The sequence below is a fragment of the Cryptosporidium ryanae genome, assembly GCF_009792415.1.
Source record: "Cryptosporidium ryanae isolate 45019 chromosome Unknown contig_21, whole genome shotgun sequence".
In the NCBI taxonomy this organism is placed as follows: domain Eukaryota; phylum Apicomplexa; class Conoidasida; order Eucoccidiorida; family Cryptosporidiidae; genus Cryptosporidium; species Cryptosporidium ryanae.
Genome location: NW_027125551.1, coordinates 246,288 through 264,351, shown reverse-complemented (window position 1 = coordinate 264,351; position 18,064 = coordinate 246,288). Strand labels below are relative to the sequence as shown.

The 18,064-nt window shown below is 29.0% G+C and overlaps 10 protein-coding genes across 10 annotated transcripts; 6 read left to right on the top strand and 4 right to left on the bottom strand.

Annotated features, from left to right (window-relative positions):
- Positions 1-57: 57 nt before the first annotated feature.
- Positions 58-510, top strand: FG386_001131 (G-patch domain containing protein; the record flags this gene model as incomplete). The annotated part of the gene is made up of 1 exon (XM_067340524.1): positions 58-510. One exon carries the CDS (start codon positions 58-60, stop codon positions 508-510), a length of 453 nt encoding a protein of 150 aa, XP_067196592.1.
- A 43-nt stretch (positions 511-553) lies between these two features.
- FG386_001130 (uncharacterized protein) lies at positions 554-3,430 on the bottom strand (the record flags this gene model as incomplete). Its single annotated transcript, XM_067340523.1, has 1 exon — positions 554-3,430. One exon carries the CDS (start codon positions 3,428-3,430, stop codon positions 554-556), a length of 2,877 nt encoding a protein of 958 aa, XP_067196591.1.
- Positions 3,431-3,726: 296 nt separating this feature from the next.
- FG386_001129 (uncharacterized protein) lies at positions 3,727-4,344 on the bottom strand (the record flags this gene model as incomplete). The annotated part of the gene is made up of 1 exon (XM_067340522.1): positions 3,727-4,344. One exon carries the CDS (start codon positions 4,342-4,344, stop codon positions 3,727-3,729), a length of 618 nt encoding a protein of 205 aa, XP_067196590.1.
- A 509-nt stretch (positions 4,345-4,853) lies between these two features.
- On the top strand, positions 4,854-5,510 carry FG386_001128 (uncharacterized protein; the record flags this gene model as incomplete). Its single annotated transcript, XM_067340521.1, has 1 exon — positions 4,854-5,510. One exon carries the CDS (start codon positions 4,854-4,856, stop codon positions 5,508-5,510), a length of 657 nt encoding a protein of 218 aa, XP_067196589.1.
- Positions 5,511-6,348: 838 nt separating this feature from the next.
- On the bottom strand, positions 6,349-8,607 carry FG386_001127 (uncharacterized protein; the record flags this gene model as incomplete). The annotated part of the gene is made up of 1 exon (XM_067340520.1): positions 6,349-8,607. One exon carries the CDS (start codon positions 8,605-8,607, stop codon positions 6,349-6,351), a length of 2,259 nt encoding a protein of 752 aa, XP_067196588.1.
- Positions 8,608-8,814: 207 nt separating this feature from the next.
- On the top strand, positions 8,815-10,308 carry FG386_001126 (transducin / WD-40 repeat protein family; the record flags this gene model as incomplete). Its single annotated transcript, XM_067340519.1, has 1 exon — positions 8,815-10,308. The coding sequence occupies one exon, from the start codon at positions 8,815-8,817 to the stop codon at positions 10,306-10,308; it is 1,494 nt and encodes a 497-aa protein (XP_067196587.1).
- Positions 10,309-10,407: 99 nt separating this feature from the next.
- Positions 10,408-12,399, top strand: FG386_001125 (RING-H2 finger containing membrane associated protein; the record flags this gene model as incomplete). The annotated part of the gene is made up of 1 exon (XM_067340518.1): positions 10,408-12,399. One exon carries the CDS (start codon positions 10,408-10,410, stop codon positions 12,397-12,399), a length of 1,992 nt encoding a protein of 663 aa, XP_067196586.1.
- Positions 12,400-13,185: 786 nt separating this feature from the next.
- Positions 13,186-14,709, top strand: FG386_001124 (uncharacterized protein; the record flags this gene model as incomplete). The annotated part of the gene is made up of 1 exon (XM_067340517.1): positions 13,186-14,709. The coding sequence occupies one exon, from the start codon at positions 13,186-13,188 to the stop codon at positions 14,707-14,709; it is 1,524 nt and encodes a 507-aa protein (XP_067196585.1).
- Positions 14,710-15,499: 790 nt separating this feature from the next.
- Positions 15,500-16,528, top strand: FG386_001122 (Cdc50p like membrane protein; the record flags this gene model as incomplete). Its single annotated transcript, XM_067340515.1, has 1 exon — positions 15,500-16,528. One exon carries the CDS (start codon positions 15,500-15,502, stop codon positions 16,526-16,528), a length of 1,029 nt encoding a protein of 342 aa, XP_067196583.1.
- Positions 16,529-16,535: 7 nt separating this feature from the next.
- FG386_001121 (uncharacterized protein) lies at positions 16,536-18,050 on the bottom strand (the record flags this gene model as incomplete). The annotated part of the gene is made up of 1 exon (XM_067340514.1): positions 16,536-18,050. One exon carries the CDS (start codon positions 18,048-18,050, stop codon positions 16,536-16,538), a length of 1,515 nt encoding a protein of 504 aa, XP_067196582.1.
- Positions 18,051-18,064: the final 14 nt, after the last annotated feature.

The window sequence follows — 18,064 nt, the reverse complement described above, 5'->3', positions numbered from 1 at the left end:
TTTTTCACCGATAAAAGATATTAAATCCATTATTTCAGCTTTCAATGATTCCATAAGATGTCAAATCTCTATGACGGGCTTCCCCCACCAATTTCAAAATCTAAAAGTTCTAAAGAAGGAACAAACTCAGACTCTAATTCTATTTTGAGCTCTTCAAAAGCTAATGACCAGATATTTATATCGTGGGGGAACCTAGTTGAAAATTACGTTGAGCCAAGTATTGAATATGATATTCAAAATACTAACAATAAAGATGAAGCCAAAACATCTAATCAATATGTCAAAAGTTTAGAAAGAAACTATGATCCTAAATCACCCAACATATATCTTTCGGAAAAACACAAAAAAGATCCAGATATTTCTTTATTGGAGAATGAGGGGATAAAAAAAGATGATATTTTAGTAGTTGGCAGAAAACTTTTAGAAAAAATGGGTTGGAGACAAGGAGAAGGTCTTGGTAAAAATAATCAAGGAATAAAAAATCCAATTTCGGTAACTAAAAATAATTAATCAAAGTTAATATGTTTTAACTTAACAGATAAAACTTCGAATGTTAATTATCCCTGTTTTTCAACTGAAAAAACTCCGTTATCAACGAATTGTTATGAACTGGTGTGAAATTTCTTTTAATTTCGGGCGTATCTGACCTATTCTCATTTATACTCTCAATCTTGTTCTCTTCAGAATTAACCAAGAGACCATCCTGACTCGTAGAAACAATATTTCCGTTTCGATTTGAGTATTTTCTCTTCTTTTTGTTTCCGTTAGTATTTATATTAGAGTCCTTTTCGCCAGTAAATATATTATCTCTGGTAATTCGTTCATCCTGACAACAATAATTCACGGACTTAACCGAATTCTCATCAATACTGCTTCTTTGTGAATTAAGCACGCAATTTTCACACCTTGAAATATTACAGATATCCTTATATATTTCATTATCTTTGATTATATTCACCGCAAATTTATCTAGTTTACTTGTTTCTTCATTTTCCTCTAGGAATTTCCTCTTATTTAGAGTTCCAGCTGGAGTTTTCACATTCAAATATTGAATAGCTCGCTCATCTTGTTTTATCTTTGAGCATTCTTTGGATTCAAGTTTGCAGTTAATAGATTCAGTTTTTTCACCGAGGCTCCTTTCCATCAATAATTGTTCCAATTTGTTTTTATCGAGCTCAATTCCTGAATTATTGTTAATGTACCATCTAGGCTTGCAATCATCACCTATTTTTGCCTTGTAGATATTTTCCTTTAAAAAGTGTATAATTGAGGACCTCTTTATATTCCTCTCTAAATCTAGTTCCATAAAGTCATCAATTATCTTCTTTATTGAAGAATATTTTCCGTATACAAAATATAACAATTGAAGTTTTGTTGAAATATCTAAAGATGTATTTTTCATTAAATTACTTGAATTCTTGCATTCGTGTTGATTATAAATATCATTTGATTCATTAAAAGTACGCTTTTTTTCATTTAAATTGGCACAAGTTTTACTGTAAATCCAAGTTAGATTCTGTGGGAAATATATTAAATATTCATTAATTAGAGTTCTTACACTCAAATCATTCGGGACTGAAATACCTGCTCCAAAATCTATACAACAATGGTTTAAAAAAGAAATTACAACGGGAGCCGGGTATTCTGAAGATGTGGAAAGCAAGTTCACAACACTAGCGTTTCCACAATTCCCTGTAGATGAGATTGTAACATCATCCATTAATTCGTCTGATTGAAAGCATCCATCAGGAACAAGCCATCCAGATGCAACTGCTTCGTTATCATCATCATCATCTCCATTTTCTATCCCATCATCAACATCTTCAACGTCCTCTCCGCCAAATTGTTCTTCCCATTCTTCATCAGTATCAATATCATAATTAATGTGCTCTTCTTTAGCCATTGGGTTTAAGCCACTGCATTCTCTTCCTTTGTGTGTTAATAAAAGAAACATTGGGGGCCTTTTCCACTCATTTCTATATATTAACACCCTACGAATTTTATCTTGCAATTCAGGTAGATTTTTGTCATTGTAAGTTGTTTGGTATTGCCTCAAACGAACTTCCTGGATATCAACAGACTGTTTTTTGATTCTGTTTGAACCAATAATAGGGATTGACTTGTAGTAACTTCTTTTCTTGGTCAAATTCTCTCTCATTGAAAGAAAACATTCATACAATTCTAGATATTTGTCGTAATAATCTACAATTAAATCATCTGTCTCATAAAGTGAAGTTATATCACAAATCTCAACAGGTTTATTGTTCACAAGTCTCGAAGAAATTATAATTTTACTTTCTTCTAACTCATTATCCATTTTGTTTTGATTAATACATACACCGTTTTGAATTTTAGAAGCAATACTTTCTAAATTATTCAATTGTCCTCTAAAGTTATTCTTAATCCAGTCTATAACTGACTCATTTTGAATTACTCTGTTATTACCTATCAAATTATCATTACTGAGTTCTCCATTATTAGACGAACTACATGTTTTTAGGTTATTTCCATCATTATTGGTTTGATTATTTTCAGTTCCAAGTGCATATGACCCCTCTTCGATTGATGAGAGGGAACTACAAACTGCAGAACTATGATCCTTGTTCAAATAACCAACAAAAGCCGGTGTTTGAATTCCTGGTGAACCTGCTGATAAGTGATTTAAAATAAATGGATAAAGTTTTTCAGAAACATAAGATTCAGAAAGAAACGAAAGTAAATTTGATTGCTGAAAAGAATTGTTTGATCCCTTTATTGATTCCAAAATATACTTAGAGGCATTCATCATATTCTCATATCCAGAGTCATTCCTTTCTGTTCTCAATTCACCCTTGTTTAACCAATCAGACATTGCACCCCTGCAAGATTGTAATAATCTCTTTTCCTTGTCCCTCTTATTCCACTCTTTTATAATTTTATCAATAAGTCTTAATTCCTTTCTCCCTGAAACCGAATTTTGAAAGGACAAATAGCGCAACTCACCGACTATCTCTTCATTAATTTTAGATGAAGGATCAAGTTCCAAAGTATATGTATCAAATGCTTTTCTGTATTTTTTATAATGTTCATTATAAACACCCAGCACTTTCATCTCACCAATAACTTCCAACAAGGAGTAGAGATCGTCTTTTACAGTATCATTGATATCATGTTTATCGAGTATAAACTTCAATTTTGTATACAGATAACCGTAACTATTTCCATATTCGAACGGCCCACCTATTAATGTTTCATCATGTTGTTTTTCCTTAAGATTTATTGAATTTAAGTTGTTTTTTGAGTTTTCCAAAATACTAGATAAATATTGTTGACTATTAAAAACAATGTTTTCATTGTTACCAACCATATTATTCTCACTGCATTCCAATAATTTATTACCCCCACCAACAGTTAATCTGCTTATATTTGTGTGATCACAATTATCACCCATGATTGAATTTTTAATGTGAAATCCAATAATAATTCATGCTAATGCATTTTCAATTCAACTATCCATCAATTCTTGCTTTATTTTCTCTAGACAATTATTTCATCTCGCCTCTGAAAAGTTCAACGCAATCCACCTCCCCACACTGTGCGGCGCCTATTGGACTTCCCGTTACGGACCAAGGTACTTTTGAGAGAAATATAATAATATTTACATCTAAGATCAGAATTAAAAGATTTATATTTCCTACCCTAATTTCTAACAAATGAAATTTTTGGTTAAATCGCCACAATTAATAGTTACTCGTCCTTCTCTGATCCTGTCATCATTCTCTTCGAATAACGCTGAGCAACGAGCTTAGCAGTATTAGAAACATTAAGGACGTTGTCAATTGTAGTGTCAATTTCAGTTTGAAACCTTAAAAGTATTGGGCGGAAGACATGCGTATATAGTACGACTGCACCTGTTGTTTGAGGCAAAAATAACCAAAACAAGAAACAAAGTTTAAATAAGTAGTAGAAAGGAATCCAGAAAAGAACAATATCAATGAATACTTCAACAATACTGAATATTGAATATACTACCCAATAAGTTAGCCATTGTTTGTCATCTGTTTTGTCAGGTGTTTCCAACGCTTTGAAACTCATATAAGCTGGATAAATAAATCCAACAATACTACAAATAAGTGCCCCTGCATATCCCATGCTTAGTATCAGTACTAACGCCATAATGACCCCAAACAATATGTAACAAGGTCGACATCCAACCGAGTTAGAAATTGACACCACCAATGGGTAACCTTTTAATTTTTTGTCTATATCTTCGCAAAAACTTTTGAAATCAAAATTTAACCCACTAAAGACACTAATAGACTCAGGATTCCTATTACTATTTAACATACGCCATTTATTTGCCATGTTAACCAAAAAGTGAAATATCAATACCAAAACAGTTTACTACTAAATAAAGATTAAATACTAACAATAAATATCAAAATATAATTTCTTAGTTATTTCGCAAACTTTATCTAACTAGAAAATTGGGATGTACCTTACGGAAAAATTTCACGACAAAGCATGGGCCAATTGTACTAATAAATATTCTGAAACCCACTTTCCCCGCCAAAAGTTTATATAATAAAAAGTAATAATTTGATATGTTTATGTTCACAAATAATTTAGATCAAAATAATTGAATTAAAACATATAAAATCCATTTATTTGTTGTATCAATATATGTTTGTATACGAATTCTTGTGATAAGTTATAGTGCTATTTTTTCTTCAACTTTAATTATTCGATTGCCGCGACACAAAAATATGTATCTTGTCACTTTTTACATATCATAAAGTACCCATGAAGTTGTTTCTTGACTGTAATTTTTCTGACTTATAAAACATTGAAATTTCATCAATATATTAATCAAAATGTCGGAGGTTAATGATATTTCTTCTTTTTCTAGAAATGGATATCCGGATTACGTTTTGCAAATACCTGAAGTTTCAAGGATAGTCAGGATAGTAAAATACGTTTCATATATCCACTTATTTTTTGGATTTTTAAGAATATTTATTTCTGAAACATTTTGGGCCATTTTAGAATCAATTACTCTTGGCTTGTTTGGTGTATATATATTTTCAAAAAATTCACCCCTGATGCATTATCTTCTGTATGGTCTGATTTCTATTTTTCATTTGGGTTGTTCGACACTCTTGTTTTATATATCATTTATTACGTGGAGAGAGATTAAAATAAATAATAACACAGGTATAAACTCTACGAGTAACAATGAATTCAGTCTTCAACCTTACATTACCAGATTGAAGATATCAACATTCTCCCATCTTATTTGTGGTTTATTGTGCATATTTAGTGCTTATCTTATCAACAGACTAACAAAACTAATAGACAATTTCAATCAGTTATATATGAATGGCTCTTCCGATCAAGAGAACCCCATTATCTATACAAGTATTCCCGTAAATTCCAACTATACCCGTATTTCAGACAACTACAAACTCGAGGCATTTTCTGGTACTCCAGTAAGACTAAAAGACTATCCTAAGATAAATAACGTTTCATAGAATGTTTATGTAACTATTATACTTGTATAACAATAACTTTTGTAAAAAAAAAAAAAAAAAAAAAAAAATTTTTTTNNAAAAAAAAAAAAAAAAAAAAAAAAAATTATTTTCATATTAAAAACCTATTTAAAATAAATAAATGTAATATGCATGTAGAGGTGAATAATTGTGAATCGAGACATTTTAAAAAAGAATACGACTAAAAAATTCTACTGTAACTCTGATTTCGTTGAAGTTTTTTTATTGCTTTTAGAGATTCAACCGGAGATAATACGGAAATAATTGTTTATATTGGGAATTAATTCAGTAAACTACCTACTATTGCACATTAAATGAATATAACCGTATTTTCTTCAATTTTTCATCTTAATTTTATATTTAAAAATTATTTTGTATAGAGAATATGTTATCTTTGATTTTTGTCTGTAAATTTTTTAGACATCAGAGTTATCATTTTATTTAAATTTCAATTTTACTAAGAATGTAGTCATTTTAACAATATCTTCTATTATGTGTTCATTTTGTTATTGTTATTAATTTATGAGTGTAATTATATCATTTTTACCTGTTCAATTATTTCGAAGTTCTCATAATAATTTTAAACCAGATAAATTATTGCAGTAACAATCTATTAGATGAATAGTATTTTTTTTTAATATATAAGAACAATGTTGTAACTAATTAAATTATTTTTTTCGCGTGTTTATTTCAATAAAGTTTAAGATTCGCAACAATCTCAAATATGTAATTATTTAGATGCAACCAGCAAGGTCAACAACAAAATTAAATTCGAATTTAATTCAACATTTGTTATATTTAAATAATCTTTCGTTAGACTTTAACTATCGTATAACGAATTTAATATTTCAATCCCATTATCTATTGAAATTTTAAACCCATCAATTGTATTTTTTATTTTTTCTAAATTGTTCAAGTTACCCCTATGAGTTTCTTCCCAACTATTTATACTTTCTACACACTTTAAATATTGTTCTATTTGGTTATTACCTTTCAAAATATTGCTCCAAATACACAATAAATCCTCAAGTAAACTAACTAAATTATTCTCTCCACTGTACAATTCGTCAATAATATTTTTCATTTCAATTGAATCAGCTTTATTACAAGTCTCAATTTCAGAAGAATTGTCCTCAAATCCTTCAATACCGGTGTTAATATTCCTACCAATGTGAGATGATACTTTAGACTTAACAAGATTAGATATTTTCTTTAGATCTGACTTTCTCGAATCACTAATCGAAAATCCATACAACAATTCAATTCCCATAAATACTTTTTGCTCCAGTGTTTTCCCTCTAAATTCAGATAAATACATCGTGTCCAAGATGTTCTCAAGTGATATCAAACGTTTCATAATTGATAGATCGACATTGCTACCTTTTTCGTGACTTGGTCCTATTCTTTTACAAATTAAGTCCACCCTGCGTTGAAAATTAATAATCCTTGTTATAATATCTAAAGGAAAGGGGTTAATAAAATTGCCAATTACTCCATTCAAATTAAGTGAAAGTTCAATCAATTCACCGCTATATTGAAGTAGAGAATTATTATCGTACTTAATTAGTCTATTGTTAACTATTTTGATTAAGTTAAAGAAAGACATGTCCAAACCATTAATTTTACAGTTGGTTTCTCCATATTTTATCGAATTTTCTACTTTTGTATCCATGTTCTTTAATAAACTACCGGTAATATATTCATTATAATCAAGCTTAAGCATGAAATTTGAGATGTTTTGAAAGTTTTGCATTACTTTTTCATATCTTTCTTTTATATGTGTTCCATTATCATATATTATTGAGGTTCGATAGCAATTTACTGGTAATAAACCTTGTGAAGAGATGTCATTAACTGCCTCATCCGAACAATCTTCCATAAAAATTATATTATCATTGTTTTTTTTCAAATCCATAAACGATTTAATATTTGAAATATTTGAATTTTTGTTAATTTCTATTTTATTATTAAAAAACTTGCTTATTGGCATTCTAGAGCTTGAAAACTTTAGAAAATTTTCAAAAAACGTTCTCCTGTCTTGAAATAGTTTGCAATTCTCTTCATTATTTGTATTGTATCTGTTCTCTTTTAGATAATTTACACTCTCTAATTCCTCGATTTCATTATTTATATTTTTGCTTTCAAAAATCACCTCTGTTAATATACGTTTCTCAATTAAATATTCTACAAGTTCTTCAAAAATGTCTTTTCTAAATAAATGGCCACTACAAACTTTTTTTTCCATCACTTTATCTGTCAGTTCGTGTAACGGCTCTTTCTTTTGCCTTTCCATTTTCTCCTTCAAAGCTTTCAATTCTTCTTTCCTATCAACTATTATATTATTGTTTACATATTCATTTTCTGTATTTTCTTTTGTGCTGCCACTCAATTTATTGATACTACCAAACTTTTTTGCGAGCAAGATATCACTTTCATCATTATTAATGTTATCATCTTGCACATCTAAGTTTGTTCTAATTGATAATCCTGACCCTCCGAATATATAATTTCGATTTGAATCACTCTGAACAATCTTTTCTGTATGATTCAATGAACTCTTAGTGACACCTAAAACAGAATAACTCTCTACTAATTTATCTTCTAACTTCACTTCACAATTATAATCATCAATTCTTTCTATTATCTCTTTAAATTCAAATTTATCTTTTTCTTTATGTCCGTATTCTTTATTAACTACAATATCTATACCATTTTTCGTGAGTTCACTGTCAGTTAGTAACCCAATTGTTTTTGTTTCACAATTCGAGTTTTTTCTTTCCATTTCCGATATGCATTCTATCTTATGTTGATCACAAAAGGTCTTGTATTTCTTCAAATTGTCTAATTCTTTTGAATTCAATTCCCCAAAATCTTTGTTGAATTTTTCATTCACCATCTCTTCGGAAAAAGTCAAATTTTTTACTTTATTCACCTCATCCTTATTAATTTCACTTATCCCATTTTTTGAGTCCTTGGCATATTTGGAAATATCTAGTTCGTGAGGATCACTTTGCTTTTTAGAGAAGTATGATTCTGTTTCGTTTATTTCTTGTTCTTTTTCAGAAAATTGTCTATCCATCCCTAAGGATATTACTTTTTGAATAGGGCTAGTAGATATTATATCATAATAAAATTATAATTAACTGTCGAAATTTATTTTTCCACTAGATCAAAATTATGTATATTGTATGTAACCTTATCAATCCAATGTGTGCTAAATAAATTTTTGTTTGGCGCTGGAGCCCTAGCAATAATAATTTATTTTCTTAAACTGACATAATGAACAATGAATTATGACTTAAATATTAGTTCAGGAAGTGATATTGAGGAAGCTTCAAACTCCCAATGTTTTCAGAAAAGTCAAGAGTATGAGTTCTTTAATGACTATAATGGTACCATTAAAAAGAAACCCAAATTAAAAAACCAAGTGGAGCAATTTGTCTGTTCTTCAACTGCGTTTGATCTGGAATTGAACTCAATATCAAAGTTTAATAATGTATTAGATGCAGAAAAAAAACATGATATTCTCCGGAATTATAACACTAATTCCGATATTACAAAAGGAAGTAGAGTTAAAGTTCAATGTAATTCTAGAATGACAAAAAATGGTAAATATATTGGTCCATGGAACCTTCAAACTGAAGAGTGCACCACAAAAGATCACAATGAAATTTCGAACGATAATAATTCTATTTACTCTGATACAGAACCTTATGATGGAGAACAAGGAGTTGAGGATATTGATACAATCGACAAAAATAACGTAAGTACATTTCTTGGTGGAGAAATGTTTGATTATCAGAATAGATCTTGGATGATATCCCCGAATGAAATAAGAGAAAGAATTCCTGAAGATCGTTCTTACTTACCTAAAAGATTGTATTCAACTATAAAGGGACATAATATGGGTGTTCACTCAATTAAGTATATTCCAATTACTGGACATCTTTTACTTTCTGCAAGTTTAGATTCACATATTAAAATATGGGATACAGTCCACAAGCATAAATGTGTTTTTATTTATCATGGTCATTCCAATGCGGTTAGAGAGATCCAATTCGCTTCACAAAAGCGAAATTGCCGGGGTTTCTACAGTTGTGGTTATGATAAACAAACGATTTTATGGGATATAGAATATGGTAAAATAAAATGGAAAAATAACATTGGCAAGACGCCATACTGTATAGCTGTCCACCCAACTATTGAAAATATTATAATAGTAGGATATAGTAATAAGAAAGCAATTCAATATGATGTAAGGACAGACAAAGTAGTACAGGAATATTCTGAACATCTTGGAGCAGTAAATTCAATCACTTTTTGCGAAAATGGCAAGAGGTTTATAACCACTTCTGATGATAAAAAAATGTTCGTGTGGGATTATGGGACCCCAATTGTGGTTAAACACATTGCAGATCCTTTAATGAAATCTATGCCATATACAAAATTGCACCCAAATGGGCAACATTTGGTATGCCAAAGTATGGATAATCGAATTTTGGTTTACGACACACATTCAAACTATAGATGTGTAAAGAGGCGCTTTTTTGGTTTAAACAATACGGGATACGCAATTCAATGTGATATTAGCCCAGATGGTCAATTTCTTGTTTCCGGTGACGTCAGTGGGAAACTTCATTTTTGGGATTGGAAAACAACAAAATTGATTAGAAGTATTCAGGCACATGATAGTGTAAGCATTGCCTGTCAATGGCACCCAACTTTGCCTTCACGTATTGCTACTTGTGGTTGGGATGGAGTAATAAAAATTTGGGAATAAAAATTTTGATTTAACCAAAATTATTGTTATTTATCTTTTTAAAAAAATTTAAATTGTTTCATAACTCTATATAATGCGTTTAAGATCATAGATTTCAATATGGAGGGCCCTTCTATTCCAGAGGAAAATACCTCCAGAACATCGTTATTTGATAATTTTAATGGTTTTGAAATATATGTTCAAAACATTTCTATGGGAATAAATCAAAGGAACTTAATAATCTATATTATACTATTCTTCTTTATCATATTTATCATCAATTTTGAGAATAAATTTGACAATTATAATTCAATTATAAATAAACCTATCTATTCATCATCTTTGTTTTATTTCGGTGAATTTGAAATGAACATTAATTCTAATTCTTTAAATCAAAATGTTTATGAAAATGACGTTGATCCAATTCGGGACTCCACTATAATAATTAAGGGTCCTTCTAAATGGCAATTTGATTGGTCGAAATCAGATATCAAATCAAATACTGCTTGGCTTTCCTTGAAGCTTCAACTTGAAAATAATAATAAGGAATTCAATTTTGAATTTGAAAAAGTCATTAATGTTAACGATCCTAATTTATATATGATTGGAGTGATGCAGAAGGACCCATTAGTGGAGATTTTGATATCTAATGTTGACTATTGTTCAATTGAAATTGATATTTCTAATGATAAACATATCTGGAACAAACTCTTCCCAGTTAATAATAAAGGAATGTTCAAATTTAGAGGAAGCTCTTTCGATGAAAAGGGTGCGTTACATAAGACCCATATTGAATACATTCTCAAGTCTAAAAATTGTAATTTCAGTGCATTAATAAAAGGAAATCCATTTTCTACAAGTTTATTTAGATTAAATGTTGTTCACTTTTCTTTCCTCTATAATTTAAAGGTCCTAATGGAAATTAGAGGAGGATTGACCCAATTTGCACATATAAATTTACCTACAAATGGTCAATCTTACTTAACTAACATAAGCATTGCAACTGTTTTATTCCAAATGATAATTGACGTATTTGAAGGTTCATTTCTTCTCTTTTTCACAATAATAGTTCCATCACTATTTTTTTCGTCATTTACCTTGATGGTTTTATTTAAGTGGATGCATATTACTTTCATTCAAATAAGGTTTTTGTATTTGATTTGGAAATCTAATTATTTAAATAATGTTGCTTTCAATGATATACAGAATCTCACAACTCAATTTTATAAAAAATTGTACCTCTTTCTTTTTGGTGTGTTGCTCATATTTTTATCAATATCAAAGTTGTGCAACTCAAGTCTATATCTGAAAAATGATGAGATTTCACAAAAAAATATGATTACTAACATTATCCAGTCAGTGCCATATTATTTGTATGTCTCACTATTTTTTTATTTGTTACCTCAAATTATTAACGATTCTCATAGGCATCTACTAATTCCCAGATCACATTCACTTCCTCTCCACCCTCATTATATAGTTACATCATTAATAGGGAAGGCATTTTTTCCTATTTATGTATGGGGATATTCTAATTCAATTTTCAATGATCCGGTTCTCTACCAGTTTACAAAGATTATTCCAATAAATACGAAGTATATTCCATCCCTTTCATTTACAATATTTATAATTATTACATTCCAAGCATTACTTTATTTTCTACAATATCAGTTTGGCCCTAAGTGTCTAATTCCTAAATTTCTCAGACCTAAGCCATACAATTACTTCAGATTAGCAAATATAGGTGGAAAATTTGAAGATACAAATACAGAAACTGATATTTCTATTAAAGAAAGCACTTCTGATACGAAAAAAGATAGCTTAAATATTATCGATTCAAGCATCAGAGAACATTATAGTAGCGATCCCTCTATTATTTTCAGTGAAATTGAACTCACAAACTACGGTGAAAAATCTACAATCTATATGAAACAGTGTGTTATTTGTATGGCAAATATTATTGTTTTGAACAATTTTGAGAGCGAAATGTGTGGTGTTTGTACACCATGTGATCACATCTTCCACCAAAAATGTCTCAAACAGTGGATGGACATAAAACTTGAGTGTCCTACTTGTCGCAGAATTATTCCACCTTTTGAACCAAGTTTGTAATATATTCTTCTATATGTTTTAATATTCCTTTCAAATGTTCTATTGAATGTATTCTTATCGATGTAAACAATAAAAAACTATTTCTCTCGAAACCTTTTCTAATGAACAATTCAAAAATCTCCCTTGTATAAAGTTCCATTAATTCATCGTCTCTGTTACCAAGTAGAACACTGGTTTCGAAAATTCTCCCGTTTCCGTTTATAGACGAATATGAAATTGACCCAAATGTACCCGTCTCATTTAGAATTATCTGTATCTTGTTTGAATATATAATTCCAATAATACTAGTCCTTGATTCATTGTAATTAAAATCTGGTATATCATCTAAAAATTTCGGAAAAACATTTTCTTTTGCAATTTGGTGGAGATCCATTATAAAAACTGCAAAATGACCAAAGTTGGGTTTGACTTATCGGAGATACCCGCATGAATTGTGCTGGGTGTGGAAAATTTAAAACAAGCGACATAAATAGTAGTTTATTCAAATTATATGAACATAGTTTTCAATATTTATGCTTTGTCTGAGTAATAAATGTAATTACCTATTTTGATTAAAATAAGAGTCTTCATTTATCTCTATATCTCACCCTAGTCTTTCTAAAGTAATGTTTTAAAATCTTATAACTAAATAGCACTGAATAAATATATTGTTAAGAGCTCCAGATTGTTATAAAATATATTAAATTATTATCTATATCACTAAAAGGGTGAAAACTATTAAAGTGTTTGTGTTCGCTATACTAATTTTGTATTTGAACTCACAGCTTCTAATAAAATAGGATATATATGGCTGAAATCGAAATTTTTGGAATAATATTCACTGTTAAATGGCCATATCAAGTTCCAGAAATAGTTCTTCAATACAGAAATAATTCCAGAAATAACCTGAAATCCCTCAGTGCGTCAGTTCCAACAAGAGAATGCTTTGGGATAGAAGTGTCAAAACTGGCACCTTTAATTCTTCCAACTGATTCATTATTATGGAATAAGGTATCTGAACTTGTTGTTGAGTCAGAAAAATACCAAAATCGATTCTTATTTTATCCGAGTTTTATGTCAAATAACTCTGCTTCATTCATTGAACAAATTTGCCAAAGCCAAACTCATGACAGCCGATTAAGATATATTCGAGGATATAAAAATCCAAGGAAATATATTGAGAGCTTTTCAGTAACATTAGTTCTTGATGCATCCATTGAATTAAAATATGATTTTATTGAAAAAAAGTTGACTAGGTTTGCAATGAAACTATTAAAAAGCGAATCAAGAATTGGACTCATTTCGTCGGAAGTAATAAAATTAAATGAAATAATGTTCGAATCTTTTAAAAACAGAAATAAACAAATGAAAGAATTAAATGTCGAAAAAACTACATCAAATGATTTATTTTTAAATCATATAGTAAATAGAACTTTTGATAGTTTTAACATAAATCAAACCTCTACATATAGTCAAATTAAAAAAGTTAACGAAAGCTACATACATTCCAATATGAAAGGAAGCAATGACAATATCATTAATTTAACCAATATAAAAAGTGTCCTAGATCATAATTACAACGACGAATACATTATTATTGAAGGTGAAAGGAGTCAACTTGCTATAGAATTGGGATTTTTTATTAAAAAATTAATAAAAGAATATTCTGGGTATATATTTTCTCTTGATAAGACAGAAATATGTAAATGTATTAGTTCAGGTGTACATAAACTTGAACTTGATCATATTAACTGTGACAAAATTTCAATAATAATTGACAATGAAAAATTAAGTGGCAATTTAAGCAACAGTGAGTTAATACAAAAATTGATTAAGATTTCTGACCCTCATGTATCAATTAAAGAAATATCAACAGAACTTTTGGAACCACTCCCTGTTATCATTGATCTTTCTGAACATTTGGTTTCACGCGGTGCAGCAACGTTTTGTGAGACAATAGACTATGAAAGAAAATATATAATAGTCTCTGGCGCAACAAAATATAAGATGTGTGAATTTAACACAACATTTTCAAGCATAATTGAATGGAGAGGTTGTAATCCACTCATGTTAATTTGTTCATTTTTTTGCAAAGGTAACAACTTATTTATTGTGAAGAATGAGATAGCTGAGTTTCTTGAAAAGTACTCTAAGGTTGATAAAAACTTTGAATCAATTATATATTCACCATATAAGTTGATAAATAATCTTGAAGACTCAAATGAAAATAAAAATGAGAAAATATCCAGGTCAATTATTTCTTGGTTAGTAATAAACAAATGCATTGTACCAGGTCCCGCTCATAAACTAAACCCCATGACGTTGCCTTAACTATTCAAAAAACAGTTCGAGTGAATAGATTTTTTTCTATAAAAAAGTATGTTTTCACAAAAAGGTACAATTATAAACAAAATTTATGAAAGCGCAACATTTTCACTTTTTAGGAAAGCTTTAAGATTAGACTCAACTGAAGAGTGGTCAAAGGTAAGTTTTTTTTTCAAAACAATTTATTTTATTTTCTGAGTCACTTCTTGCATTTAGGATGAGGTTTCTCTGATAACATATTGGATTCTCCAATTCAGTGCTATGATTTTAGGGACGCTATTTGGAACAGTTGGACTGAAGGGATTCCCTGTGTTTATTTCAGCACTTTTGTTATTAATATTTATTGGAATTGTGTATGTAAATTACTTGAATATTCCGGAGAGAATCCTTGATCCAACTGAAATTGTAATTGAAAATACTTCTACGTGTTTAGTTACATTCATTTTGTCTTGGACTACCCTTTATAATTTAGTGCACTTTTAATTGATCCGACGCTCTTACTTATAGTAATTGATCATCGCTTAGTTAATTTTTTTGATTTATCTAAATTATTTTATTCTTTTTCAAGTATTTACCTTTTTCAAACTACTTTCTTCTAATACTTTCTATCTAGAAGCGTTTAAAAATTTTGTTGGCTTGCAGAGGGTCGATTAAATTTTATTTTTGCCTCCATAACCATTTCTTTTTTTTTAAACAAAAGTGTCGTTTTTTGTACTCTAACAAATATATAAAGATTTTGTTGAAAGCAGTTTTATATTATTCAATTGTTGAATTATCAAATAGTATTGAATATTGTATGGGTTCAAATTGCTGTAGGAATGAACTACACATTTTATGTTGGATACAAAAACTTAAAGAGGGTGAACAAAAGGTTGATGATGTTATAGATTCTTTTGTTCAGCAGGACATGAATATATGGAACCCAGGTAAAAAACTGTTTCATCCCAATGTTGCCGTTTTACTTTTTTTTATTGGAAGTGTTATACATGCTATTTTTGCTGCGTTTTTTTATATTAATTATATAAGTAAAGGATATGTAGAATATTCAACTGAACCAATAACTAAAGGAAAGGATAATTTAACTATTAATGTTACATCAGATGTAAATGGTCCTGCTTATTTGAATGTTTACATCGATAACTTTTATCAAAACTTTCGATCTTTTGTTCAAAGTCGACCACCAGAGATATTCCCAGGCTTCTCGTGTGGGACTGCAAACACCTTGGGTTACCTACAAAGAATTCGTGGAGACACTCTCAACAACTTCATTGTTAATATAAAAAACGAGTCGAGTAGCCCTTCAGAAGATACCCCCTTGATTCCATGTGGTTTATCTTCACTCACTTTTTTCAACGATGAGTTTGACTTATTAAAGTTAAATGATGACGGTTCAAAGGAGAAAATAGAAATATCTTTTGAAAATTCATTTCTGAGAAATGATTTTTCAATGTTTGCAATTCCATTTAATGATAAAATGTGGATTAAAACGACAGATATACATTATAGGACTTGGATGCACGGTGCATGGCTTCCTAATTTTAAAATGGTTTGGGGTAAGATAGAACAAAATTTAAGTAAAGGATTATATGAAATTAAAATGAGGCGTAATTTGTGGCCAGCAGAAGAATTTAACTCGAGAAAAAGAATAGGCATAGAAAAAGTATCATTTGTAGGAAGCAAAAATTTCATTGCAGGCTGTTTTTTTTTTGTTTGGTGTATTTGGTTACTCTTTATGACGATAATATTGATTATAATGATACATTATCCGAACAAAATTAAGAATTATTTTATAAAAAAAAAGCATAAACTAAGTGATCATATATGAAAATATACTAATAAGTGACTTCCCACTCGATTTCATCACTTTCAGGGGCCAGATTTGAATTTAGAATAGTATGAAGTAATATAATCCCAATAGTTGTTACATTTATTCCCATATATAAAAGCTTTTTATGAATTTCTTGAAATATCATTGAGAATATTAAATATTCCCCGATGATATTTCCAATAAAAAAAATAATTTTATACAATAAATAGTGTGTGTATGGATATTTATTTACATCTTTAAATTCTTTTTCTTGATTCCAAATGAATAATATTACAGAAACATTAAATAATATCCCAGAAGTTACTGAGAATATCACCCTTATAATATCGTTATCAAACCACAAATTAAAATTGTATATTGAAAGTGAAAAAATAAAATACAGAGTCCATTTTCTTAACACGGAAATTTCTGTTATTAATCCTGCAATTGGAAGGAATATACAAATTAATATAATTAAATTATCATCCACTGAAATTATATTTGAGAACATGTCAAACTTTTTGCTTTTACCTGTTAATAAACCAAAAAGAAAAATAATTACGAAAAATATTACGCTCGATTTAAAATTTTCAACAAATACATGTGATTCTACTTTTTTATTTTTCACTTTTTCAATGCTATTACTGTAATCTTTCAGGCGTGTTTTCACCTCAAAATTCTTTTCTTTTTTGCATCTTATTTTCATGCATAAACGTTTTTTTAAATTTAAAACTGAATTTTTAATCAAATTAATATCAAAGTAAAATGATCTTAACCCAATAATCAAGGTTATTAATGTCAGCAGTATGAAAACAAGTTCATCTCTTTTATTAAATTTAAAAATTCCAATTCTTAATTCATTTTTCATGTTTTCATTTAAATTTAATATACTATAGAGATTTTTCACACTGGAAAAACTATACTTATCAAAATTAGTGTAGTTGTCCAATGTTTTCATAATAAATATACATATAAAAACAAATGTAATTACAAGATATCTTGTAATAAACATCCCATTGAAACTTCTCAAAATTCTTACCTTCTTCTTATTCCAAACTTCAGTATAAACATTTAAAAGTTCCTTGTCTTTATTAATTAGTGGTAATATATAATCATCCGTATATCCTTCATTAAATTCTGTTGTTGAGGATTCGCTTCTAAAGGCGCACCAGAGTACACCAAAATTTAAGAAGTCCATAGTTATTGAAAATATTAAACTATTATTTTGAATTAACATATAATTCATCATTAAAATTATCGAAAAACATATTTTTAATCCCCTCAAAGTTTCTTTATCAATTAGAATCCCTGTATAAATTAAAACAAAAAACCAAACAAAAATTCCAGGTATATCTGTAGATTCATTTCTTTGAATTGACCCAACGTTTACCCATGAATAAATCAATAAAATAATATTTACTGTTAATAATATTATAATTGAGACCAACTTAATAAAAATCTCACTATACCAAATATTCAACAGACGATTATACTTGCATATAGCACTTAATTTTGCATTTTCAAAATGTTTAAAATACATTTTATTTATCACTT